Here is a 27364-nt window from a genome sequence, read left to right on the forward strand (position 1 = left end):
TTTGAAGAACTGTGAATTGTCTCTGTTCATGAAATGTAATACACAAACTAAATTACTACAAATTAGAAAGTAAAGGCTACTGAAAAGCTGCGGTCTTCAGCTAATGTCTGGAATTTTAGGTAGAGTGACTTGATTTAGCCTAATGAAGTGTTTGTTTTCTTCCAGCTAACTGGGAATGTGGTGCATCTCCAGGGTTCCTCTGTTTGTTTCCTGCGGATCAGCTGACTGACCTCATCGTTGCTTCTCCTTAAAGCCGCTCTTGCCCCAGCGTTTGAGGGTTGGAGTACATTTCCCCCCTGCTGCCCAGCTCCTGCCGCTTCTCCACCAGCTGTGCGGCTCACATCAGCCAAAGTGTTCTTCCAGGTGCATCATCCTCTGTGAGGCTGTGGAGACGCTCATGAGTTTCAGTGCTCTGGTAAACCCCCAAAAGGAGGGGATTCCTCTCACCACGATGGAGGCAGAACTCATTTCATCGTCACTTCTGGGGACTTTGCCAAAAAAAGAACTATTCCTGAACAGTATTGGAGGGTTAAAAGGGGAACACTTCACTTTTTGTTTGAGGTTTTTCTGTTACCAGATAGTGTCAAACTTTGTTACACAGCGGTTAAAGCTGGCTGCCTCTCCGTCTCTTCATCCAGCAGGGCAGTGGTCTTAGTTAAGGGGACTTGGGCAGGATAAGTCCACCTCTGGATGGAGAACTCTTTCATTTCTTTTGAAGGGTTGTAGTTAGACATTCCTGATACTCCAACACTCAAGCACAAAAAATGGTTAGAAGTGAAGAGTGCTGCTCTGATGAAGGTTAGACGGCCAGTTCTGGGGGGCGGGGTTAAGTTCAGGTTATGCACCAATTATGTTTTCCTTGTGTTTGAATGTAGCTGTGGCCTTTACCTGAGATGACACGCAGGCATTTATTACCAAATGTACTTGACTGCTGCTCCCTTTTCATTGGATTTTTTTCACCAAATGATCGGATTAATCTCACAATTACTTTTTTTGGGCGGGGCCTCTGTTTAAAGAAAATACGTCACAATATCCAAACACATCTGGGTTCTGCAAGAAGACAAAACTGAGCAGCACTTGTCCAAAAATGTTCCTTTATTTTTGTTTGTCTTTATATTTTTGTATTAAAGGTAACCAAACATGGAGTTTGGCCACACGGTGTGTCTGTGAGCCACAGAAGGCAGAGAGTGTAGGAGAGCTGTCCTTTAACCAAGAAGCATGTTTTCTACATATAAATGTCCACAGTATATATTTTATACCTCATACCATGCACATTTTGTTATTTATGCGGCATTGTCCACTGTGTATTTAAGGGCTTTCCATCCAAACTTCATGTTTGCTACCAAACAGCTCTATATTGATAATAACCACTTCAACAATAAAGACATGGATGTGTTTTGGGTTTTGGATTATTTGGACTCTCACTGAAATCAGTTTTTGAAAAGGTGAAACTTTCAGTTTATTATGATTTGGTAACAAATTAGAATATTTACACTTTAAATGTTATTAAAAATACAATATTTCTTCCTGAGTTAGTCACTCTTTGAAACACAGTGACACTCACAGTATTAAGAAGACATCAGTTGGGTGTCTGGAATGTAACAAATGGTGTACATGAAAAAGCACAAGTATAACAACAGATTGTTTGATTGTAAACAGTTGGTGAGTCCTAAAATGATGATGTCAGATCCATCCGCCGCAGCTGTAGATTTAATCCTTCTTCTTGGATCTGCTGGCTCTCTGGTAGTAGATGACAGTGAGCAGCACCCACAGGTTCAGCAGGGTCATGACCCCAAACCGCACAAGCACTGTGATCAAAAACATTTATCAGGTGTCTTCTATTTTACCCAAAAAGGAGGACTACATTTTATGAAGTACAAGGAACAAATGTATGTCTGTAACCCTTGTGTTATCCTAGGCACTTTAACATTGGGAGTGGGGTCATCTAGACCCACTAGACAGTGCTCTGAACCTTTTTTCTTCAATGATTTGTGATCTTCACTGGTGTCCATGGATTACATGAAATCTTTCCACCTTTGTCATGGTAGGGAGAACACCTCAATGGAAGGGGGGGGGGTCATCTAAGATGGCACAAGGGTTAAATGATACTATTCAGAATAATAAACTAAACTAATAAAACTGAAAAGCAGAGTGAAGGAGGTTCATTCTATCCTTCAGTTAAAAAGCTTTAACATTTTGATTCTTAAAAAGATTTTTTAAATATAAACACATTAATTTACTTGAATTTGATTTATTTCAAGCATGAGAATCAATTTCAAAAATAAAAAAACTCAGATATATCAAATCTATTTAGATAAAGAAATACGAAGATTAGAAAAAGAAATAAAATATTGATAGAAGATAATGCCATTTTCCTAAGTGTAATTACTCAATTGTACATTTTTGCAGTAATCCATAAAGTACACACATCACAAATTCATTAAATGTATTGATTATCAATTAAAGTCGACCAGAGTTTGATTTGTTGCTTGACGGAGTGAGAAAAAAGGAGCTTCAATAATCCCATTCTTACTGAGGTTTTTCTTTTATACATATTTTTTTACATTGTTGCTATAATCCGGACTTCTTTAGATCAAATGCAAATTAAGTGAAAAAATTGAGATCTTATTGATTATCATCAGAATAATTATATTGATCCAGTAGTCATGACTTCTCATTGCTGATCAAGTTTAAATATTTGTCCTCTGAAAACCCTTTTCCATCATTTCAGTAAACATTTGTATTTATCACAGCACTGCAGTGTTTTCATCTGCTTCTGCTTAACAATTTGAATAGAGAAAAGCTCAGAAATTCAACTTAAGCTTAATTTTCTCTATCCAAGTCCTCCATCATTGGAAAAATGACATGTTAAAAACATCAAAAACACAGTTTTCTTTCAAAGTGTTAAAGAAGCCAACCTCTCCCTCCTGATTGTTGCCCTGTGGGGCGCTGCAGCCCCACAATCATTTGTTACACCGGCTGACTTACCCTGTGTGTCTCCAGTTGTGGCCATGGTGGTGTAGATACGCGCTGGAACAAAGGAAAGCCAGTTAATGGCATGCCCATTATCCTAAGCAGCTACTGAAACTTAATGAATGAAGTGCCCGATTGCTAATTTACCACACAGAGACTTGAGTAAATGGGATCGTACGTATGCATGAGCGGAAACGTAAGGAGCAGAGACTTGCTGGAGGAGATTAAATTGGTTAGCAAGTGATGGATGTCAGAGAAGGGTTCTGCCTCTTATTCAACAACCCGGCATTTCCATCCCAGATGAGAAACATAAAGAAAAATCCACAGCTACTGGAAATAAACTACATCAAATGAAACCACTTATTTTGAGATAAAAGCTATCAAACACCTACCAAAACAGGTGTAGGTGGCCATGGCCCAGGTGCTGGTGCTCACCTGAGCAGCATCCTTGGAACTCCACAGGCACTGCAGCTGGGCAAACTTGCTGGCGCCACTAATGAACGTGCACAGGCTCTGTGGAGAGGCGAGGTCAGGGTTCATGACCAAAATTTACCACAATCCTGCCGTTGCACTCAGTTTCAAAGAGAAAAGACTAGGGAGACGTGTTTTTTTCCTCATTAGCCAGACCGTTTAAATCAAAAACCTGGTTAAATGATGGAGCTCTGGGTAACTTCCATTTGAACATTTCCATCACATTACTGCATGGTGACACATCAACTTTCTTTATTTGACCATCGACACATTCTGCACTTCAGGGTTCATTTGTTCCTGATTTATTACCATAGCCAGATCTATGATCCACTTCTTCAGAGTGAGGAGCCTCCAGCCTCCGACAAACCTGAACACAATAGATTAAGGCTCACGACTCATTGATTCCCTTCAAAGCTTCCACTTTCATCACTGTGAGAAACGTGAAGGATACAGGAAGGCGTAGATGAGGCCCATCCTCAGGCTGCCATTGTAGTGAAGAATCAGGAGCAGGAGAATGGCATCTGAAGATACAGAGCAGGTTATAACACATCACTGCAAGCTGCCTTTGACTGACATGTCAAGAGCCACAGAGCTATCCTACCTTTCAGCAAAATGCATATTTTTCGTCCATTTCCCAATCATAACATCCAAATAGAAAGACAAAGAATCAAAATCCCACTCTGATGAGCTACTGTAAAAGCGTTCCCAGTGGTCTTTTAATTATGGTTATGCCGTTTTTAGTCATTTTCTAGGACCTAGTTTCTGAGAGCAGCAGTAGTTCATTAGAAAATCACCTCTGAGTTGTAGGCGGGACTGTTGGCGCAGATCAACCCCACCCTCCCTCCCTGTCTCTGTTGCTAAGGAGCAGGGAGGCTGTTGATCGCCCATTGTATTTTCTACATCAAAAATAAGCTTTTTTACACTACATTTTCCTTTCATCTGCTCCCGATTCACAACAATTTCAATAACAAAATACTCAAAAACAAGCGTCTAGCCTGTAATGTTAATCCTGGACGAACAGCCAGGGGCTTCTTTTTTTGTTCTGCACGTCTGCCACCTACAGATTCAAGAGGCTTGGTATGAAATGTAGAAGTGGTGCAAATCTTTTGCTCGTTCATTTTGCTCCAGGCTTTTTTTTTAACAGCTTGATTCCAATTTATGAATGACTTAGTGTCATAAGCAGGGAATCCACTGTGTTCTGAAGATAAAAACATTGATGGTTTATTTAAAAAAATAAATTTAAATAAAATAAAATTCACCTAATTTCCCACCGTCCAAAAACATGCTTCATAGGTTGATTGGTAACTCTAAATTGTCCCTAGGTGTGAGTGTGAGAGTGAATGGGTGTGTTATTGAGGACATTCTACCCTGCGACAGACTGGAGAACCTGTCCAGGTGTCCCCTGCCTTCGCCCACAAGTGGCAGGGATAGGCTCCAGCAGCCCCGTGACCCCGAAAAGGAAAAACGGTTAAGAAAATGAATGAATGATGAACAATTTCCCAAGATGGGATGAATAAAGTATCTTTATCTTATAAATATCTGGACGGGCACAAACCGCAATAATTCATTTCTCCTCCATGATATATTTTCACATTTAGCGATCCATACGTCACTATCTAATCCATGTCCCTGACTGGTCAAAGTTTGAATATGTATTATGGCCACACCTTTTGTATAGAACCCCAAAACAGTCTTAGGAATATGCGAAGCTACATGTAAAGGCAAGAGTTTTGAACAAAGGCATCGAAACGTGCATTTACATAGACCTGCTGAGGACGGTGTGATGTAGCTAGGAACTTATTTTTCCAAATACAGTGGGGCAAAAAAGTATTAAGTCAGCCACCAATTGTGCAAGTTCTCCCACTTAAAAAGATATACCTCAACCAAAGCATGATGTTTTCACTCACATGCTTATGGCCTATGTCCAAATTCCCACCTTAATCCCTTACTACTAAAAAACGATATGGTGCGAGACTATCTAGAGCCCTGGATCTTACAAGCAATTTGGACAACATGCCCTACTTTTTTCTTAGTTTTTTTTAAACACTGAATATGACGTCATCAATTTCACAAAGGGAAAATGTAATTGATCTGAGCATTTTGCGATGACTATTTTCGAATCCACTGTGTTCTGAAGATAAAAACATTGATGGTTTATTTAAAAAATACATTTAAATACAAAACTTTTTTTTTTTGCAAAATTGTTTCAAGTGCAATGCATTGTGGTATAAATTTGCCAAACTAGTGAGCATCAATGCACACTAGTTTTACGCAGAGACTTCTGGGAAAATTCTACGGCACTCAATTTTGGAATTGTAGATTTGGACACCACTAAAAAATGTATCGGTTTCCTCTTGGGCAGGGGTGGGCAATTATTTTAACTAGGGGGGCCACATTGGGTTCTAAAATTGGATAGAAGGGCCGGACCAGGAGCAGATGCGTGGAGTGAGAAAGAAATAACATGGAATCTGGATGAAAACATTTGGATTGAAAATTATATTCTAAAACAGAATATTCTAGAGTGTTTAGTTTAAAACTTTTGTTCCCATTTTTTATTGTGAAGCCCTTTGGTATGGTGTCAAAATAGAGCCTAAAGTATTGCGCATCAAAACAGTAAAACCGCGCATCAAAACCCCAAATCTGCGAATCAAAATGCATAAATTGAGAACCAAAACCCACAATTTGCAACCAAAAGCCTTTCCCCAAAGCACAATCCTATTTCTCAGCTGCCGATTTGTTTTCTCGCCATTCTGAAATCCTGTTTTTGAGTTGCAGTTTTATTTTGAAACTGTCTTTTTGAGTTGCGCTTTTATTTTTTGAGTTGTGCTTTTATTTTTTGCGGTTTTGATTCTAAAACCTGTCGACACGTAAAAACAGCGACATGTCAGTCAAGGGGAGGGGAGGCGGGACATCCCTGATATCCAGAAGCTCATTGGCTACCGAATAAGACCGAGTCTTACGTCAACAGACCAGTTTAGAATGTGCCGGTAAGTTTCTCATGTTTTTCATATCTTTTACTATATTAAAAGATCAAAATTGTACTTTATTTAACCAGAGGACGCCAGCACATTCAGATGAGGAGCTCCACAAGTAGCTGCTAGTGAAAAAAGATGTTAGAAAGTTAGATGTTGCATGACAAACTATCAGCATTGTTCTCCTGTGTTAGCATGCTAGCTAGCTCAATGCTAGCGGGGTATCCAGCTCTTTTCATGACTTTTGTGGATTAAACAAAGTACATTTTTTACCACAGTGTCAGGATCGGTCATGTCAACCTGGGAATAATTGCCCGTGGATTGTCACTATGGTTAATCAAATTGTTTTTTAAGAAGTACATTCATGTGTATATATAAGGTTTTTCAATATTTCCTTAGGGATTACACAGATGGATTGAACAAAAGCAACATATTGCTGCAAGAAAGTGACACCTTTCCTAGTTTGGGATCAAGTTAATCCCTATTTAAAATAAATACATAAAAGAAACACAATTTTTATTTGAAGTACCAGAGCAAATTTCCCACAGGTGGGATCAATAAAGTTTTTCTGATTCTGAACTGTATTCCAAAATAATTTTCTCAACCTTAAAGATTGCAGGTTAACACAGGAAGTTACCTTTCACAATATGCAGCTACTGAGTAGCAATTAAGGTTTTAACTGTCTTAAATACATTTTTCTTTGTGTGCAGGATGCTGTGGACATTGGACGACAGACTAACTTAAACCAGGCAGAGCAGGAAACTGTTGGAGTTGTTGTTCCCTCTGTGGCTTGTCCTCTCAGACCTGTCACTATTGTTCAACCCTTGTGGGACATCAGAAAACCATGGCCAAGACATTAACATTTATGTACTGATCTATGCATGTCATCACAGCAGGATGTAACAAAAACTAACAATGTGAACAGATCTCATCTGCCTTACAAAATACTGCCCCCCTTAAGAAAATAAATGGCTAATAATCACCACTGGTATTTTGTAAAGCTTCATTTTTTAATGTTTGACCATTGAATGTGTTTTGTACAAAAGACTGATGGTTTTGCAAAGATCTTTGAAACACAGAGTCAAGTGCATTAGATTCTGTGAAATTCTGAACCACAATTCAGAGAAATTAAAACAACTGTTTTTAAAACTCCTTAAAAGACTTGAGGTGGAAAAGTCACTGTTTTCGTACAGGCACTAAGAAATGGGAAGCAGACAGTGTGGTCGAAATGGACAACTATTTTAAAGGCTTCTCTTTCAGTTGACAGGGGATGTCTGTGAGCCTGCTGGACAGCCTTTGCATCACACTGGGACGTCTTTGGGGCCTGCATCTGGAAAGAAACAAAAACAGCAAAGTTAATTAACCAAAAAAAGAAGAGAAAAATTAAGATTAAATTTTTTTTCATTACCTTAAAGAAGATGTAGACATCCACGTCGTAGCTGCCTCAGTATTCCTGCCTTTTTTGTTATGGTATGCATAACAACGGCCCTTATAGAAAACAACAGACATACAGCAATAGTCAATTTTAAAACCACCACCCAATTAAATATACTAATAATTCTATTGATGTCTAATACTGGAATAATTTTAAGTGGAATAAAACACGTTTTTGCTGGTCTGCTACAATTTACTCTGCTCTGGTTCACTCGAATACCGGACTTCTGCCAGTCTGCATAGTGCAGACGCATACATTTTGAATAATATGGCACAGCAATATTGTTTCTCTGTTCAATAATTCCCTCTGTCTGTAAACCCTGAAAAATATTGAGAAACCTTATAGGTTATAACATATTTGATTAACCCTAGTGACAATTCACGGACAATTATTCCCAGGTTTACATGACCGATCCTGACACTGTGGTAAAAAATGTACTTTGTTTAATCCACAAAAGTCATGAGAAGAGCTGGATACCCCGCTAGCATTGAGCTAGCTAGCATTCTAACACAGGAGAACAATGGTGGTAGTTTTTCATGCAACATCTAACTTTCTAACATCTTTTTTCACTAGCAGCTACTGGGGGAGCTCCTCATCTGAATGTGCTGGCGTCCTCTGGTTAAATAAAGTACAATTTTGATCTTTTAATATAGTAAAAGATATGAAAAACATGAGAAACTTACCGGCACATTCTAAACTGGTCTGTTGACGTAAGACTCGGTCTTATTCGGTAGCCAATGAGCTTCTGGATATCAGGGATGTCCCGCCTCCCCTCCCCTTGACTGACATGTCGCTGTTTTTACGTGTCGACAGGTTTTAGAATCAAAACCGCAAAAAATAAAAGCGCAACTCAAAAAATAAAAGCGCAACTCAAAAAGACAGTTTCAAAATAAAACTGCAACTCAAAAACAGGATTTCAGAATGGCGAGAAAACAAATCGGCAGCTGAGAAATAGGATTGTGCTTTGGGGAAAGGCTTTTGGTTGCAAATTGTGGGTTTTGGTTCTCAATTTATGCATTTTGATTCGCAGATTTGGGGTTTTGATGCGCGGTTTTACTGTTTTGATGCGCAATACTTTAGGCTCTATTTTGACACCATACTTTGGTTCCTTCAAGGAGTTGTAAAGTGCTGTATGAATAAAGTTTCATTCATTCATGATCTTTTTAATAAAATAAATAACATTATTTATGAAATAAAGCAATGACCAAATAACACTATGATTTTAAAAGACAAAAATTCAGGAAAACTATACTGAAACATTTAAAAAAACACACAAAAACAATAACTAGTGGACCCTCTCCCATCATAATCCTAATAAAGACTTTGAGGGCTGCAGCTCCTCACACGGCTCAGTTTGTGCAGCATCGCTGTGTCCTGCTCTTCTGTTTCTCATCCAGTAATACTGAGAAAGCTCATTTCTCTGTCTTCTGCTGCAGGAACGCATATATCTGTGTTACCTTTTCACCACTACAGAGTCCCTTGTTTATTGCAGGAGTTATGTTCTAAATATAACCGTGATCAGTGAAATCTGACTACAAAAGTTTATGGCAGTAAAACTCCTCACTGCATAAATACACTTTTTATCACACAGACATGATCATTTTCACACTTTTCTCTCTGGTTTAAATTCTCAAACCTTCATAGAAATGAGGTCCAGGATCTTAGAATGAAAATAAAGATCTGATCATCACAGATGTCTGATCTGAAGAGCTCCGCGTTTCTGTACAGGAGACACGGCACGGACTAAGATTGATTGACAGGGTCTGCAGCCAATCAGGACAAAGAACGGGGTGCGCTGTTTCAGAAAAGCATCATGATCGCTCTAAAAGAATGAGCTAAAGCAGGAAAGATGAACTGTGACGTAGAAAGGAAAGACTGTCTTCTGTTCTGTTTGACAGAGACTTTAGAGGCTTTCAGGTTGGAGCACAGACTGCAGAAAGGGGGAAGAAAATGTCACGTATTGATCGTGTGGCCAGATAAAAAAAAAAAAAGATATATATTTGGGTCTCTGATATTGTTCAGCGGGCCGGACCAAACATGGAGGCGGGCCGGATCCAGCCCACGGGCCGCAGTTTGCCTACCCCTGCTCTTGGGGATCCATTGTTCTGGGGCATTACCCTGTTTCGCCTGTAGGGGTGCTGTTGCTGCGGTGCTCGTTCTCATTGGCCCGGCTGGGGTCCCGCTCTGTGCTCTAACAGCTGTAGAGTGGGCCCTATGCTGCTCTGTGTTGGGCGGGCGCTGTGGTAATGACCCCCGTGGTCGGGCTGGGCCTTGGAATTAATGGATCCCCATGATATCGTTTCAGCACAGCAGAACCAGGCCAGACCTTCTTTAACCTGCAGTTCTTATGTTTTTATTCAGGGTTCTACTGGGGGAACTGGTTGGTTGGAGGGAGGAATCTGGTGAGGGAGGGGTCCCATCTGTGTGTGATTGTCCTGTGTTTTCTGTTTTAATTAATATTCATATTTTATGACTATTTTATTTGCTTTTATGTTAAGCGCTTTGTGTTTTTAACCGAAATGAAAGGCGCTATACAAAAAAACAAAGTTTGAGTTTATAGTAGTGAGTAGTGAAGGAATTTGGACATAACCATGGTGTTCTTTGGATTCAACTAAGCATTCCTTCTCCTCCAAACACAACCAAAATGATCTATTGTGGCTTCATCTGACCATAGCACATTCTCCCAATCCTCTCCTGGATCATCCAAATGCTCTCTAGCAGACTTTAGACGGTTCTGCACATGTACTGGCTTTACCAAGGGGACACGTCTGGCACTGCAGGGTTTGAGTCCCTGGTGGCGTAGTGTCTCACTGATGGTAGCCTTTGTCACTTTGGTCCTAGCTCCCTGTAGGTCATTCACTAGGTCTCCCCATGTGGTTCTGGGATTTTTGCTCACTGTTCTTGTGATCATTTTGACCCCACAGGGTGAGATCTTGCAGGGACCCCCAGATGGAGGGAGATTTTCAGTGGTCTTGTATGTCTTCCATGTCCAAATATTTGCTCCCACAGTTGATTTCTTCACACCAAGCTGCTTACCTGTTGCAGATTCAGACTTCCTAGCCTGGTGCAGGTCAACTATTTGGTTTCTGGTGTCCTTAGAAAGCTCTTTGGTCTTAGCCATAGTGGAGTTGTGGACAGGTGTCTTTACATAGATAACCAGTTCAAACAGGTGCCATAATACAGGTAACCAGTGGAGGACAGAGGATCCTCTAACAGAAGAAGGTACAGTTCTGTTAGAGCCAGAAATCCTGCTTGTTTGTAGATGACCAAATACTATTTTCCACCACATTTTGCAGATAAATTCTTTTAAAAATCAGACAATGTGATTTTCTGTATTTTTTCCTCATTTTATCTCTCATAGTTGAGGTTTACCTATGATGAAAATTACAGGCCCGTCTCATCTTTTTGAGTGGGAGAATTTGCACAATTGGTGGCTGACTAAATACTTTTTTGTCCCACTGTATCTGTCCTCCATCATTAGAAAGAATTACGCATAAACAGGTTAAAAATACAAAACACAATATTCATCAGAGTGGGTTTTTAACACATACTAACCTTGAGCAATAAGAATAGGGTACTCCAGGTATGTGGGAGGTGGGTAGTCATAGTACATCTGGTAGGTTACAAAAACAATGAACCTGTGGGGTAAAAGATGCACATTTGATTACATTCTTGATCGTTTAAAGCTGATCAGAAAGGAGTAAAAGGTCACACTTAAGCTGCCGGTTATGCAACCTCCACAGAAAGATCAATGAAAAAATTCCTGTGTCTTTAGAGGGACTTTAAACACCACATACATCCTGTGATCATTTATAACACCTCTTTATTTCAATGAGATTATTGTTCTCCCAAGTATCAAAAGGTGCTAAAGCAGCAAAGCAAGCCCAAACCATGATAATGCCTACACCATGCTCAATTCCTGGACAAAGAGTTTTTCCATTCAAAAGCATTTTATTTTGCATGTTTAGACAAATATATTGACTGAAACATCTGAATAGTCTAACTAATTTAAAATGTTTTATATTGTTTATATCATAATGTATCATAATGTGAATTGTAAAGAGAGCAGTGATGAACTTCTCCTTCTTCTGTCCATTTCCCTTTTTTTGGACTAAATACTCTGAAGTAATGTTCGGTGTTTGTGTATCAATGTGTTTCTGTCCTGCCTTTGCAGTCTTCATCCAGGCATCTGTTCACTGGGCCAATAAGCTCTGACATCATCTACAAGGTTCTGATGGCCAACATGAAGCCTGAAGTGGAACAGCCATGTACACCAAGGTTACTCTGCTTACCTATGCTCCAAAAATGAGCAATAGGTATGGGAAATGGTTATTTGGGTCATTTAACAGATAACCTTTGCATCCAGAAACCAAAAGTACAAGCATGCTTTTCAAGTTTTTATCCTCTTCTACTGTTCAGGAGGTGGTTTTCTACTCTACAGTCACTAAAGTGCACATGGGATTCACTAAATTACTTAGTTACTTACAAAAGGCCTAAAATTACATAACAAATAGATTAGTGTAGCCTTACTGGAATAAAAACAAATGAATAGAAATAGAACAACTGAAACAACATTTTGAAATTGGTTTGAAGGTTTTGACCTTTTTTATACTTGGCACATTAATAAGCATTGTTGATTGTATTGTTCTAAAATTATTTGAAAATGAGGCTAGAATGTCCAAAGGTGTCATGGGCAAAAGATCAACACAACAAATGCAAAATTCTGCCACATTTACAATGCATTTAAACATTCTTTAATATCCACATGTTGTTTTAAATGAAAATATGAAACTATTCAATGCTACATGTGTGATGGTTAAAATGTTATTTTGCCATCAAATGATTTTTGATATTTTCTGCGTGCCACATTTAGAACCCTGCAGATCTTTAAAGTCCCACTCAATAAACAAACAAAACCAGTGTCCTTTTCTAGGACATAGTATCTGCAGAGCGGCAAGAATTCATCAGAAATGAGAAATTCCTTCTTTCCTGTCATCCATAACTGAGTGATCTGTTTACACTCTGTCCTGTTAGCTTACAGCCCCTCGCAATCCTAACCTAACATTAGCAGGGTGACAAAAATGAGGAGCATTTTTGAAGCTATCCAAATTGAGTCCGATTCCAGCTCAGACAAGGAAAACAAAGACGTACACGTAGGGATGTGACGATAACCGCATTGAAAGTTCTGCATATGGTGCGTGATTGGAACTATAATAAATACATTAAACACTTCATCTTTATTGATAATTTACTTTTTCTGCTAGTCCTGTGTTTCAGCAGCACATACGAGGAAATACGACAAATTTACTGCCTTCTAATTATTCATTTCCATTACAAGTTGCGTGCGTTCTTGAGTGCGAGACACGGCCGCCCGCTGGAGGATTTTGTGTTGGGGGAGGGGGGTTATTTCTGTTCTCCTTCACTCCGTAACACCAAACATGAACGCTCACTGTTACAGTGCGATGAATATCACTACATGTTTTGTTTGGGAACTATTTTGTGCAGCGCAACGTTACGTGTCTGTATAAATAAAGGCGGAGCCTCCTGCCCCGCGTTCTTCATGGGTGTCAGACTTCATGGCTACCAGAAAGGTGACAAAGTGTCTGCAGGCTGTTTATTACTGGGCAATAAATAATATTCTGAGAAGATGTCTGTACCAGAGAGCACAGGTGAAGGCTCACGTGCAGCTAGAGAGCAGAAGAATCAACACACACCCCCAACACACGTGCGCGCTCCTTCCTCCTACACACGCAACGCTGGGGGATTTTGGGTTGGGGGGGGGGGGGGGGGGGTTAACTGCGACACCGCGCCCCCTGCTGCTTCATCACGTCCCACACCGTCACAGCTCTACATACATGGATCTATTAGTCTGCAAGTGGCTGATCAGAATGGATCAGAGGAGGGACCTGCTCTGATAATTTCTACGTTTAAGTTTGTCCTTTTTGAAATGACACTTTTTGTCTTCTTTTGATTCAGAATGATTTAAATAAAGAAATACTCAGATAAGTAAAAGTGATAATGCACAGGGATAATTCACACCTAAAAAAGCACTTTCGGTCACCTAGCTTAAAAGTTTTATATCACTGCGCTGGCTTCTTTGAAACAAACTTTAGCTCCATCATCTGGACCAAACTTTGCCATCGGGACGATCAGCATACCGGTATGTGTCGCTTTTATGGACAGTCAAGTTCCACGGTTAAGCGGCACGTTGTCATGTTACCCGGACAATGCGCCGCACCACGTAACATAGAGTCTGTTTTTAGTGAAGAAAAAGCGATCCAAACTGAAAAAACAACATGAATAAAGTACAAAAAACTGATTTCATATTTATTTCTTTTGTAAGTGACCATGGTATAATTAAGTTAATGGGCTTTAAAATGTGTATTATCAGAATTAACGCACTTTGCCTCGGATGGTTTCTGATAATGCACACTTAACCCTTACATAATAATCCACAGTGATAATGCTCGCCTAAAAAAGACGTTTCAGTCACATAGTTTAAATGTTCTATATCCTTGCACTAGATTCTTCCGCCTCCCCCCTGGAAATGCTGACTGGAAATTAATTATGCAACCCTTTTTGCATGGTGGATGTGAAAACGAAAATGCAATCCCCTCTTTGCATTATCACTTGAATGATGTCACATAATAAGCGGTTTTAAAGTAGAAAATGAAAAAGCATTTTTAGAGGATGGATTTTTTAAATATAATTTTTGAGTCAGTTGATGCAGATACATAGTGAAATGAGAAAGCATGTCTGTTAATCCACTTAATTGTCAAATTTCTAATTAAATTTCGCTACACATTTACAGGAGAACTTTTTGAAAAAGGAAATGTCAAATACCATTTTCTTTATCATTTTAATTAAGTGACAGAATGTAGTGTTGAAGAAGAAAATGAAAAAGTGGTTTCGGATTGATTGAGATGCTTCCATCCACCACGTGCCTTCATTTCTGATATTGCATCGTCGACAATTATCCCTTACATAAGATCCAGAATTATAAAACAAGGTACATCCATTTAAACATTTCAGGAAAATGTGTGTAAATTTACAACTATACTACTATCTTTTTCAACAAATCACCCTTCTCACACACTAAGCGGAAGACACGAGTCACCGCTCTACTTTTCCTAATTTCACCAGTCAGCTCTTCTTAAGTAGCCCACCATTCATGTCGGTCAAAATGCACGTGAAAACTTTGCGTTACGCGTGGCAGAAGTCTGACAGAGAGACAGAGATCACCTACCCGATGAGCTCCAGAAGAAGACTCTTCAGGCTCACTCCGCTCGCGCTCTTGGCTCGCATCAGTACAAAGATCTGAGGAAACTTCAGCACCATGCACATGAACAGCGTGCTAAAGTTGGCAATGTGCAACAGAGTGTCCGGTTGCATTTTCTCAAGATAATTATTGCAAAAAACAAACAAAAAATAAAAAAATCAGCTTTAACCAGTCTGATCTCTGTGCGTTTTTCTCAGATGGGCGACTTACTTCCGGATGCCACTGCTGGGCTGTTACTCGCTTCGGTGCGAGTCATTCAAAGAGAACTTCCGCTGCAACTTTTCAAAATAAAAAATAAGTTCCTGTCTGATGAACTTGATGCGCTGTTATTACCAACAATAAAACAACACCAATATGGTTTGACTAGAGCAGGAGTTTGCAATCTTTGATGCTAAAAGAGTCATTTCAAGGACTCTTTTCTATTTTAATTGGAGGAAAGTACAACAAAGGCTCAAATGTGAAACCCACCCATACTGAAAAACGTTTTTATTCCAGCGGTTAAAACCGGAAGTACACGGCAGCAACTCTTATTTTGGAAGCTGGGCGTCTGAACAGGAAGTTGTCTGTTTTGTACTGCATCCCTGGAGATGACAGGTTCTAAATCCGCTGTTTTTTTCTAGACATTTCCTCCATGAACAAGGTGAATGAAGTTCTGAAGGACAGGTAACGTAGTTATTTTTCTTTCGATAATGCAGAGATATTAGATAGTTTCTTCTCATTTTGAACATTTAACGAAGCCAGCATGTTTAAGTTTAACACAGTGTTTGTACCAGAGCAGAGAATACTAAAATTTGAAGCTAACTCGATGCACTTTTGGAACATTTTTCCGCATTAAACTTAAATTTGTGGGCTTATAGTTTAAGATTTAGACGAGGCATTATTCGTGGCGTCTGTTAGAATGTGTTTTAGGATGTGGCTAATCCTAGGTCAACTGTAGAGATGCTAAGTATTGTTGACACCCCCAGCTAACGTGCTAGTGACAACTCCTTCATGTTAGTTTTAAACTCTGCAAGGGAACTTTTCTGCTACAATTAAGAAACCAGAAACATTATCTGTCTTATGGTGAAAGTTGGTGTAAATGTTGAGCCATTTTAAGGTATTATTATTATTATTATTATTAATATTATGGGGGGGGGGGATCTTAACGTATGTGTACACAATCTTAACGTATGTGTACTCACCCCTCCCTGCCTTGGAATTATGAAGCTTTAATAAGCATTTCAAACATGAAGCTTTTCTAAATAACTTACACATTGACCGTAAAAGATTCCTAGAAAGGATCCCAAATAAGGCAGTCAGTTAGAAATAAATGAATGCTGGAACTCCTTAATGGAATGAGAGGCTTTTTTTCTGCGGAAAATCGTTTTTTTTCTGTGTTGAACTTATTAAGGCATGTCTGAACTGGTGATACATGCTAATGGGTTTTACCTACAGAATGTTTTATTAACAGGACTTTTGTATTTTTTCTTCAAATGAAGTTTCACACTTTTATTTTCTATTCTTGTATACAAAGGACCGACACAGAGCAAGGGGAAATTTGATTTGACATTTTAAATTAAAACAACACTCAGTGTAATATTAAAAATAATTCAAATTCAAACTTTTTGGAGACAATTGGAATGACTTAGAAGCAAACTGTAGCCACATAAATGTGTAACAAAATAAAAGATCTTCTTCTTTTAAAATTTTAAAATGGAATAAAAACTTTATTTATTTGAGTGAATTTCCTTAGATCTTGTTAAAGGTGAAGCTCAAGTACAACAAAATCATTGAAATTCTTCTAAATCAAAACAAAAAACATTTTGTTTGACCTCACCTTGACATGATTAAAATTCCAAACTATATTTTATTTACGAAATGAAAGTAAAAAAATCAGTCTAATCCTACAAAATGAGAACATTTGAACAGGATGATACAGTTTTACTGATGAAGTTAAGAAGAGGTTGTGTGAGGATCCAGGGCTGTCATCCTGAAATCACAAGCTTAGGACAACCCGACAAAAACAATACACACACATTAGAAAATACAAAGTGGGGATTAGAATGGCATGTGCCCTGAGCATCATGGGAAGTCTGTCAACAGCTACGGCCAATAACACTGTAGATGTGCAGGACTAAGAAAACATATGTGACTCCCTTGGAGTGCTGGCTGGTGTTTTTACCGTCCGTCAGCTCCGTCCCATGTTTCTGATCACTCGGTGGGACTGGAATGCTCTCATGGTGATTCAAAACACCAAAGATGATAAAGGAGACTGTGACAGTGAGTGTTGGTGCATTAGGAAGGAGCACAGTGAAGTTAGTCTCCCCTAGTTTAATTCACTGGGAGTTTTGAGAAAACCAGATTTGTAAAATGTTTTCTTCTGTTTGCTCAGTGACATCTACTGAGAAGTTCAATCTCTGATGGATTTAGACCCACTTGTGCTCTCAGAATAGATCTCTTAATATTCCCAGGCTCTGGCCCTGAGGGGGAGATGACAAAGGAGGAAGTTTCAGAGCCGCCTCAGGGGGAGGCTGTCCTGGGCTGCTTCTCAAGACTTTCTTCCCACCAGCAGACAGTCATCCACCAGGTGGCCTCTGCCCCGATGCCCAGTGACTGTGGTGAGGAAACTACACACTCATTTGCTCAGTCATTACAGACAGTGGCGCTCTTTTAATAGACTCTGCTCACAAAGGAAAACAATGTCAGAGGATTGGATTCACTTTGGTTCTGTGCTCTGAAATGGAACTTTATGAAATTCAAGTCAGAAAATATATAAAAATGTTGGATTAATATTTATTCTGGAGACATAGAATAGGGAAACTCAAATCCTAAAGCCTTAGTCACGTCCACCTGCATAGAGGTTGACCCGCACAGGTGAGCGCTTTTGGATTGTGCGGGCCCCTGGAAGGTCTTTGACAGTACGCACTGCAACTGAAGCGACATTTGCACTGGGCTCTAAAACATGCATTCAAGCAACCACTACCAAGGAAACGTCTACGTAAACGTGTGTAAATAGGTGTTTCAAGCATCTGCTTTCAAAACTCTTCCATTCACGTTTTGCTATGCAAGTTTTTAAGTCCATTTCTGGGATACAAAACCCATGGCCATTGAAAGTTCATCCAATTACAATTACTAGACAACAGAAACCGTCATTACTACCTTACTCACATTTTGCTACAGTAAAACCAGTGACTAATCCTAAAACTGTGTGTAAACATTTGGCTCTGACATTATCTCTTGGTTAAATGAAACTCAACGGATACACTGATGAATGTTTGCTAATGCAGATTTGGAGATTGGTCAAAGTAAGGTGAAGAGAGTGTAAATATGGACATAGACGAATAAGGAAGGTCATTTGGCAACTGGAGATATTCAAATTATTTCCAATTTATTAAAAACAATATTACGGCGGGGGATGAGGGAGTACCCAGGTGCAGGGAGGAGGAGGCAGGACGTTCCAGGCAAAGCTAACAATAATACCACTGCAGCAGGCAGGCAAACTACAAGAATCAGGGGACAGCAAAACTATGGACCAGCACAGGAGGAAGGGAAAGACAGGACTTAAATACATACAGAACAGACGAGACACAGGGGGAAACAATGATGGCAGATGGGATGGCGAACCTTCCAAAATAAAACAGGAAATGAACTCAAGACATGACGGAACAAAAAAAGAAGCAAAACACAAAAGCAAAGAAACTAAAACCATAACAAAGGCAAAAATATTACAGTTAAGTGCAATTATTGTCTTGAAGATGAACTGCTTCCCACTGCCCTAGTGTCAATGAGCAACCTGTCTATACACGACATTGGCTATGACATTCAATTATTTATATATATATATATATATATATATATATATATATATATATATATATATATATATATATATATATATATATATATATATATATATATCATATATGATTATAACCTAATTGCCCTTAGTGTTTATTTTGAGTGTATCTAGTTTGTGCTAGCTTTAATCTCTTGAGAATGTGTATGTGAGTGGAAAAAAATGAGTAGTGACTTACTTTTTAAATTGGGAAAAAAGTAAAGTAATTTAATTACTATTTTATCGAGTTAATAAATTAAAGTAATCAATTACTCTTTAAAAGTAATTTATCCACCACTGATTCTTGTTTGCTTGTTTTTTTGTGCACATGTTTAAATTACACTTGATTATCTTGCAAGAAATACAAGAAATCTGGGAAAGTTCACCTGCACTGTTCAGTCCCCAGGTATTTATCTCTGACAGAGTCACACTGGTTGAAGTTTCGGCTAAAGATGTGCTGGATCCATTTTAGATCAGTGAATCTGATCGAATTGGATCATTCAAAATGAACCAATATTGACTATTAATCATATCAGCGACCACAAATTATGATATGAATTACTAGTATATTAAAATGAATCTTTATACCCCTAATGCAGATAAATGCAATTGAGAATAGATCTTCACTGTAAATAAAATTGTAGACGGGGCTTTGTGGAAACATTATTAAATCTGACTATTGTACTAAAGAACTCGATAAAAGCAGGAAATGCACATCCTTTCCTCGTTTTCCTCTTTTCCTCAACTAATTTTAGCTTGTAAATCTTCATCCTCACTTGCAATCTTCTTCTTGAACAATCTTCCTCTGCAATGTTCTTTTTTTAATAACTTTTTCAAACATAAATTCATTTCTTTGCTGCATGTTTTACTTCTACACTAAGATTAGGTTTTCTATTGAAATATCAATCACAAAAGTGTTCAGAAAACTGTGGGAATCATTTATTGTTTTTCTTGTCCCGTTTTAAACTAACTAACCTTTCATTTGCTCAGGAAAATGCCTACTTGATTGTGAATGAATTGCGTGTCCCGGCACAACAAATCAAATGTATCCTGGCCTTTAACAGACCCATGCTCAGTGTGTTTTTTTAGGGAAGCGAGAGAATTGATGTGAGAGGAGAGATGGACGTGATGATGATTTAAAAACACTTTACTTGCATAATCGTGGTTAAAAATAACACTTTGGACCAGAAAAGTCATACGGAAACAGTTTTAAACGACACTGTTTTTAAGACCAAGATATATAAATGTAAGACCTTTTTGGATGCTTTTTAAGGTCTTATTTCCAAATGTTCAAATTCAAGGCTAATAATAATAATAATAATAATAATAATAATAATAATTGCTACTTTATTTATCCCACAATGGGAACATTCTTCTCCGCATTTTGACCCATCCCCTGGGGGGGGGGGGGGGGGGGGGTGAGCTGCAGACTAGCCGCGCTCAGAGGGCGACAGCTGGCTGGGGAGAGCGGGAGTCAATCCGCCAAACCTTCGGTTGTTGGACGACCTGCTCTACCGCCTGAGCCAAACTGCTGCCCAGACTTTTTAAGGCCCCTCTCTCTCTGACCAAGAGGCTTGCCTCCCGGGAGCCGGCATAGTGATCGCGATCACTCCAGCCCAATGGGCCCTGTAACAGACTGTCTAGGGTGTACTCGCCTTCGCCCGACAGTAGCCGGGGCGGGCTCCAGAGACCCCCAAAAGGCAAACAGTGGGTTATGAGAATGGATGGACTGTGAGAACATTCGGATAGATCCACCATATTGGATGTGTATTCTACCCACTGTCACTAAAAGGGTCACGTGCCCAAAGTTGAGTCCCTGATTGGTTGATTGCCCTGATTGCCAGAGTTCAGATCTTTAACTGGCCCGCCATGGCACGCCCCGCCGCTCAAATCGCGCTGATGCCAGAACAATTCCTTTTTTCTTTTTGTAATGAAAAATCGTCCAGTCTCCATAAAATTGAAGCTTTTCTGTAAAACCTCCGTGGCCACCGCACAGCATGTAAAAATGCAACTGCCTCCTGTCGATTACAAACGTTTCTGCGGGAACATCAGACCAATTTGCTAAAAAACTTTCACTTAAGTGGCTGCGCTATGGCATTTTGGAATATGTGACTGTTGTCTTGTGCTACGGTCACATATACAACTGCCACTGCGTGATGGGAAGGCATCAGCAGAATCTTCAAGATTAGCCCGAATTGTTGACGTAGCCCAGGGGTTTGTAAGAAGCAGCACACATTATTATTTTCCAGAAGATTCTCTGTTCAAAGACGGTGGGTGAATGAACGTCTTCAAAGTTCAGGAATAAACTGGGAAATTAAAGATATTTTAGTTATACCGGCAGTTATGTCACTTTATTCTTAAGGAAGAGGAAAATTATCAAGAAAGTGTAAAGCTGTGTTTACAACAAACGGTATTTGCGTGTCAGGGGTGTTGAGTAATAATGTTAAGTCAATGCAGGGTCCATGGGGCTGCAGCCATCGTGCTCACAACACTGGTACCTGGGATGCTGCCTGGTAGGCAGACAGACAGCCGCTGCGGCATTCAGGAGGCAGCCTGCTCGGGCCTCCTGAACTTTAGGATATTTTATTTATTTGCATCAAGACAGTAATTAAAAGATAATCTATTTTTATTTTCACCGTCTTGGGCTACTGCGGGAAAGCTTGTCTTTAAATGGGTCATCGAGACAGGGAAACGCTGCAGAAGCCGGCTGTCAATCAGATGCAACTCCCGCAGCAGGAATGAAGTTTGCGCACTGGAAAAGTCCCTGAATGATCTCACGAACCCAGACATGATTACCAATGCTTTTGTGGAACTTTTTAGAATAAATAAATCCGATCTTTAAACATCTTTTGTGTCTTCCATGCATTGTAAATAGAAGACACCGCTCCATGTAGCAATCAGGTTAAAAACATCTGGCAGTATCTATCCCACTAGGGTGTCAAGTTTATGAACACATTTTTTGATAAGCGTGCAAATGTGACGCACGTCGAAAGTCCAACTTGAATTTGACGCACGATTTGCTGTGGTGCTATCAAGGCTGTGATGAGTTTTGACCTACATCATAAACTTCAACTCGAGTTAAGACACTTCAGGTAAACAAAACTCTGCAGGCATTTCCCCACTACAGTGTTCTCTTGCTATATCACGGTTCACCTTGTTTTTTTGTTGTTGTTTTTTTTACAGGGCCTGAATCTTGTCTGGATGTATACATTGTCAATCAATCTCCTCCTCCTCAATCTCCTCCGTTAAAAGCAGCGTGAAAAAATCCACCATCACCAACGGGTTTGCAAAAGCTGGTCAGCTGCGTGACGGAGAGAACAGCGCATGCTCAGGAGTGAATTTACCTCTGAGTCATAGTGACTCGGCTGGCTGCACGTAAATATGTGGGAATAACATCAGCCTTTATTTTGTCGGGACACGACTGGAAACACAAATCGACGTGATCATTTTTACGGTTTTTAAGGACTGAGCAGAATTTTGCATTGAAAAGCTCACAGCCTCTGTGTGAGCTGGAGACATGTTCTCCTGCTGCTCATCACATAGAGCTGCGGGGTCGATGGCAGTCTGATGGCTCCCCCACGTTACAACGCATCCGCCCCTCATCTGCAAATCGTACAGCATTAAGTCCGATTGCTCTGCACAGACACGATTTGCTCCTCCCTGGAGCCGCCCTGGCCAGAGGTGTCGGAGATGGGAAGGGGAGCGCGCGGGGTGAGCCAGGAGCGCAGAGGCGACCGCGGCGCAACAGTGTTTGTTGTGGAAGGAAACTTCTGACGCACGTGCCGCGCTGAGGCGCGCTTTTCAGTCGCCGCTGCTTTATTTTACTGGTGTGTTTTTTTTAACCAGCCCTGTTACTCCCATAACGCTGCCGCGACACAAGCAGAAGGAGAGCTTTTCCCGTTCACCCCTCCATGCACTGCTGATACTTGCTCATTCTTAAACACGTACAACAATGTGGCGAGGCCCCGCCTTTAGCCCCTAAGACTCATGGGAAATGGGGGATCGCGGATGTAAATTTCCTCATCATAACTGAGGGATGTAATGTTGATTATATGGTTACTGTTTGTAATTTTATGTATGATACCTAGATTGTCAATAAGTAAAAAAAACTAAAAATAAATAAATAAATAAAAAAACCATAACTGAGGAACTTGTGAACAGAATAGAGTTCCATGCTTTTTAGCAGGTGTGGGTATATTCAAAGTGCATGAGCCCAAGGCAAGGCTGACTCCTCCCACAGTGTGGTTTTAAACCTCACTCAGTTTGGGAGTCAGGACGTGATTGGTCAGGTTTACTATGTTGCCTAATGCGTGCGGCTTTTACTCCAACGCGGCTTGTGTATGATTAAAAGCAGTTAAACACGTGAAAATGGGTGGGTGCGCTTTGTAGTCCGGAATTTACGGTAATAGCTGTTCATTTCTCCATAGAAGTCTATGGGGTTTTGGCTTTTTAGGACCATTGGGTACTTCCTAATTGGAACGGGAGTAGGGAAGGGTTGTTCAGTCCCATTCTTATTTTACTGTCATTGAGGGTAACTGATCCTTACATGAAATCTAAGCAAAATGAAAGGTTTGATTAGAGTTTATATGTTTACATATCTGTCATTTCTGTGTCTCCCATCACTGCCAGAGTTCTCCTTCTTCAATCCCAGCGAGCCACAATGCAAAGAGATTCTCCAGGATTCAAACACCACCATACCAGAGCTGTTTGCTGTCCTCAGGCAGTGGGTTCCCCAGGTTCAGAAAAACATCCACCTTATTGGCAGTGAGGTGATTATATAATATTTTAAACTCTTTGCCCCCCCCCCCCCCCCCAATGTGATTTACTAAGTATTTTAATTGTTAATTCCGTTTCTAATAGTCTCCCATTGCATGTTTATTTTCCACATGGTCTTTATTCAGATCTTAATTCAAGCCCAGCCACTTGTCATTCATTAAATATTTGTGGATTAAATTTTTGTGACATTCGAGATCTCCTTTTGACTTGCTACATGTCTGGTCTTTGCACAGATCTTGAAGAGGGGCTGTGGAGTAAATGATCGAGATGGCCTGACAGATATGAGTCTTCTGCACTACTGTTGCAAGGCTGGGGCTCCAGGCATTGGTTAGTGCTGACTGTTGACCGAATCCGAATTCTTCCCCTGTCCCTTCTGCTTCTCCCTACCCCTACATTTAGCCCTCCAAGCGGAGAGATATAGAATAATAGTGTCCATTCGAATGTTACTAACTCTTGATGACATCATCAATAGTTGCTGGTCATCTACATTAGTGCGGAGCTGCCAGTGCTCTGAAAATACATAACATCAGTTTTATGACTTTAAAAAGTCATGCTAAAACAAAAAGTCATTACCGTAATTTCCGGACTACAAGCCGCTACTTTTTTCCTGCGCTTACAGCCCTGCGGCTTATTCAGTGACGCGGCTAATTTATGGATTTAATTAGCGGCCGCCATGTACGTACTTTCGAACTCAGTAAATAGTTTGAATTCTTTATCTAACACCAAGCACAAGGCATTTATATTCAACACACCTCTAAGCAGCCAAACAGCATGGACTTGACTTCAGGTCTTAGACACTTCAGTCATGGTTCAACAAAATGAAACACGCATGCCCGGCCGCATCCCAGAATCCTTTGGTGCCATTAGACCCAACGTGCACCAGATCGCCGTTACAATATGATGAAGCTTTCAAGTTAAAAGCAATCGTTAAAAGCAGCGTAAAAAAGTCCACCGTCACCAACGGGTTTGGAAAAGCCGGTTTGCTGCGTGACGGAGAGAACAGCGCATGGAGTGAATTTACACTCCATTTACGGTTTCTAAGGAAACCGTAAAAGCGGAATTTTGCTTTGAAAAACTCACAGCCTCCGTGTGAGCTGGAGACATCTTCTCCTGCTGATTGAGCTGCGGGGCCGATGGCAGTCTGAAGGCTCCCACACGTAACAACGCATCCGCCCCTCATACACAAAACGTACAGTATTAAGTCAGATTGCTTTGCACAGAAACGATTTGCTCCGTTCACCGGCGCAACGGGGACGAAGTGCTCCTCCTTGAAGCCGCCCTGGCCAGAGGTGTCGGAGTAGATAGGAAGGGGAGACAAGGAGCGCGCGGGGCGGGAGCGGAGCGCAGAGGCGTCCGCGGAGTGCAGAGGCTTCTGAATTCTGACGCACGCGCCGCACTGAGGCGCGCGTATCACGCTGAGGCGCGCGCTTTTCAGTCGCCGCTGCTGTATTTTACCGGTGTGTTTTTTAACCAGCCCTGTTACTCCCATAACGCTGCCGCGACACAAGCGGAAGGAGAGCTGTACCCGTTCACCCCTCCATGCACTGCTGATACTTGCTCATTCTTAAACACGTACAACAGAATGGCGAGCCGGGCATTGGCCCCGCCTTTAGCCCCTAAGACTCATGGGAAATGTGGAATCGCGGATGTAAATTTCCTCATCATAACTGAGGGATGTAATATTGATTATATGGTTACTGTTTGTAATTTTATGTATGATACCTAGATTGTCAATAAGTAAAAAAAAATGAAATAAAAACACCATAACTGAGGAACTTGTGAACAGAATAGAGGTCCATGCTGTTTGACAGATGTCGATACACCCAAATACGTGACCCAGAGGCAAAGCTGGAACCACCCACAATGTGCTAATGAATTGCACTCACTCTGGGATACTGGCCGTGATCTGTCAGGATGACAATATCGCCTAACACATGCGCGGCTTGTACTCTGACGCGGCTTGTGTATGCATAAAATTAATTAAACACGTGAAAATGGGTGGGTGCGGCTAGTAATCGGGTGCGCTTTGTAGTCCGGAATTTACAGTACTTACATTTAAATGTACATTTTTTGGGCTTCAGAGCAAACCTACGTGAAAAATGAATTTTTCTTCTGTGGCACAGAGCGACACAGAGAAATATTCAGCCCAAATCCCTTCAGCTTCCCCTTAAAAGAACAAGTTCAGAAACCACTACAGCTCCAAATGTCCCTACAATTGGAGCAATAGGGAGGAACCAGAGGGGTGTCAGATAAATGCATCCAGACATTAAAGAAAAACACAATTAGAAACAACAGACACAACAAGAATCAAGTTTCTTATGCAGGAGGGAGAAAAACTGTTATAATTTTTCTAATTTTTCTAGTTACTGTGCTGCTTTTTCCTATATGTATGTCAACCAGTGCTGTATGCGATGGAGATGTCAATTTCCATGCGGGAACCTCCCAAATGGAAAAATAAAGTTGTCTATCCATCTATCCATCTATCCATCTATCCATCCATCCATCCATCCATTCATCCATCCATCCATCCATCAAAGCAAGTGTGACAGAAAACGTCCACCATGCTTCTCTTCTCAAAGGACTCCTTCTTCCTGTGCTCCTTTTATTAAGAACACAAGTAGGAGGTGACAATTTCCAGACAAAGAGAAAAGTTCATTAGAGCAGTGTTTTTCAACCTTTTCTGAGCCACGGTACACTTTAACCTAAAAAGAAATCCCGCGGCCCACCAGCATCCAAAAATAAAAATAAAAAAAGGAGAAACTCTTAGTCTGTATTGATCTACAGCCCCTCCACAATCTCACATGCATTTTTGAGATAATTGTGTCAGAAAAAGCTGGAAGAAAGCTGCAGCTGTTTTTTTCTAAAAGATGCAATAAAAGTTAACTTAGAAGATTTAAAAACAGTTTGATGTGTGTTCGTTGGTTTCAAGATGTTTAACAACAGATCTCCTTGTGCGCTGTCACTCTCACAACCCAATGCATCATGGGAGATGTAGTGCATAAAACGGCCGAAGATCGCTTTTCGGAGTTTCATTGTTTTGTTCACTTGTTCCACGGTCTGATGCCGGATTCTGTGGAAAGCTACACCGCTAAAGACGAGCTTTAGCTGGTATTTTTGTTAGAAATGAGAGACTTTATGATTAGATCAGAACAAGGAAGTGAAGACTTTAACCACTGATGACGTGTGATTAAGGCCACAAGAATGATTGGTGGAGACAGTTAAAGGGACGGGACTTTTGCAAAATACAGCTTAAGCTGCAGCTGAATCGCGGTACAGTCATTCTTATCAAAATGTCTTTAATAAAATAAAATAAACGCAAAGAATAAGTATTTTACGATTGTTTATATTCCTAACTCCTCAGTGTTTTATCAGGGCCTGTTTGGATGAACACAGAGCTGAAATCCTGGAGATGGGAAATGTTTTTAGATCAGTTAATGAGGGCAATTTCCCACTGCACACTTGACCATCTCCCACGGCACACTAGTGTGCCACGGCACATTGGTTGAAAAACACTGCATTGGGGGTGTCGTATAATGACCCATTTGGGAGGATTCTAAGTTCAAACAGTATTCCTTATCAGCTCAGGACAGTGTCATAAAACCCCTCATCCTAGCTGGGATGAGAAACAGATGAACAAACACACA

General features: G+C 40.4%; 3 protein-coding genes and 2 long non-coding RNA genes across 11 annotated transcripts in view; 3 read left to right on the forward strand and 2 right to left on the reverse strand.

Annotated features, from left to right (window-relative positions):
• The window catches only part of rock2a (rho-associated, coiled-coil containing protein kinase 2a), a 72583-nt gene extending 71187 nt beyond the window's left edge, over positions 1 to 1396 (forward strand). For both annotated transcript variants that reach the window (XM_023951816.2, XM_023951817.2), the window contains one exon: positions 166 to 1396. In XM_023951816.2, coding sequence (XP_023807584.1) covers positions 166 to 169 — 4 coding nt within the window. In that variant the 3' untranslated portion in view covers positions 170 to 1396. The remainder of the gene's footprint in view (positions 1 to 165) is intronic.
• On the reverse strand, positions 1078 to 15389 carry slc66a3 (solute carrier family 66 member 3). 2 transcript variants are annotated; one of them, XM_023951823.2, is made up of 7 exons: positions 15098 to 15389; positions 11407 to 11489; positions 3896 to 3965; positions 3754 to 3811; positions 3409 to 3486; positions 2989 to 3030; positions 1078 to 1808 (listed from the first exon to the last, which is right to left on the reverse strand). In XM_023951823.2, exons 1-7 carry the CDS (start codon positions 15241 to 15243, stop codon positions 1785 to 1787), a joined length of 501 nt encoding a protein of 166 aa, XP_023807591.1. In that variant the 5' UTR covers positions 15244 to 15389; the 3' UTR covers positions 1078 to 1784. The 2 variants fall into 2 exon arrangements, with proteins under 2 accessions (XP_023807591.1, XP_023807590.1); XM_023951822.2 differs by having other exon boundaries at positions 3366 to 3486.
• Positions 6295 to 7401, forward strand: LOC144988986 (uncharacterized). The gene is made up of 2 exons (XR_013653102.1): positions 6295 to 6431; positions 7127 to 7401. It is a non-coding gene; the product is annotated as an uncharacterized LOC144988986 (long non-coding RNA).
• Positions 7408 to 8671, reverse strand: LOC105357022 (uncharacterized). Its single transcript, XR_002872636.2, has 3 exons — positions 8535 to 8671; positions 7825 to 7904; positions 7408 to 7746 (listed from the first exon to the last, which is right to left on the reverse strand). It is a non-coding gene; the product is annotated as an uncharacterized LOC105357022 (long non-coding RNA).
• Positions 15390 to 15657: 268 nt separating the features above from the next.
• Positions 15658 to 27364, forward strand: part of LOC101171960 (CAP-Gly domain-containing linker protein 4) — a 55642-nt gene continuing 43935 nt past the window's right edge. For 2 of the 5 annotated variants that reach the window (XR_013653101.1, XM_078940532.1), the window contains exons 1-3: positions 17558 to 17727; positions 23574 to 23713; positions 23954 to 24047. Coding sequence is in view for 4 of the 5 variants with exons in the window: in XM_078940532.1 (XP_078796658.1) it covers positions 17601 to 17727; positions 23574 to 23713; positions 23954 to 24047 (361 nt within the window). In the remaining variant the exon portion in view is untranslated. Of the gene's footprint in view, positions 15794 to 16277; positions 16298 to 17557; positions 17728 to 23573; positions 23714 to 23953; positions 24048 to 27364 lie in introns of those variants that run through there. The other 3 variants (XM_023951820.2, XM_078940531.1, XM_078940530.1) reach the window with 3 other exon arrangements.

This window comes from Oryzias latipes, chromosome 22 (genome assembly GCF_053564925.1).
Source record: "Oryzias latipes strain Hd-rR chromosome 22, Olatipes_Hd-rR_3.1".
Classification (NCBI taxonomy): Eukaryota; Metazoa; Chordata; class Actinopteri; order Beloniformes; family Adrianichthyidae; genus Oryzias; species Oryzias latipes.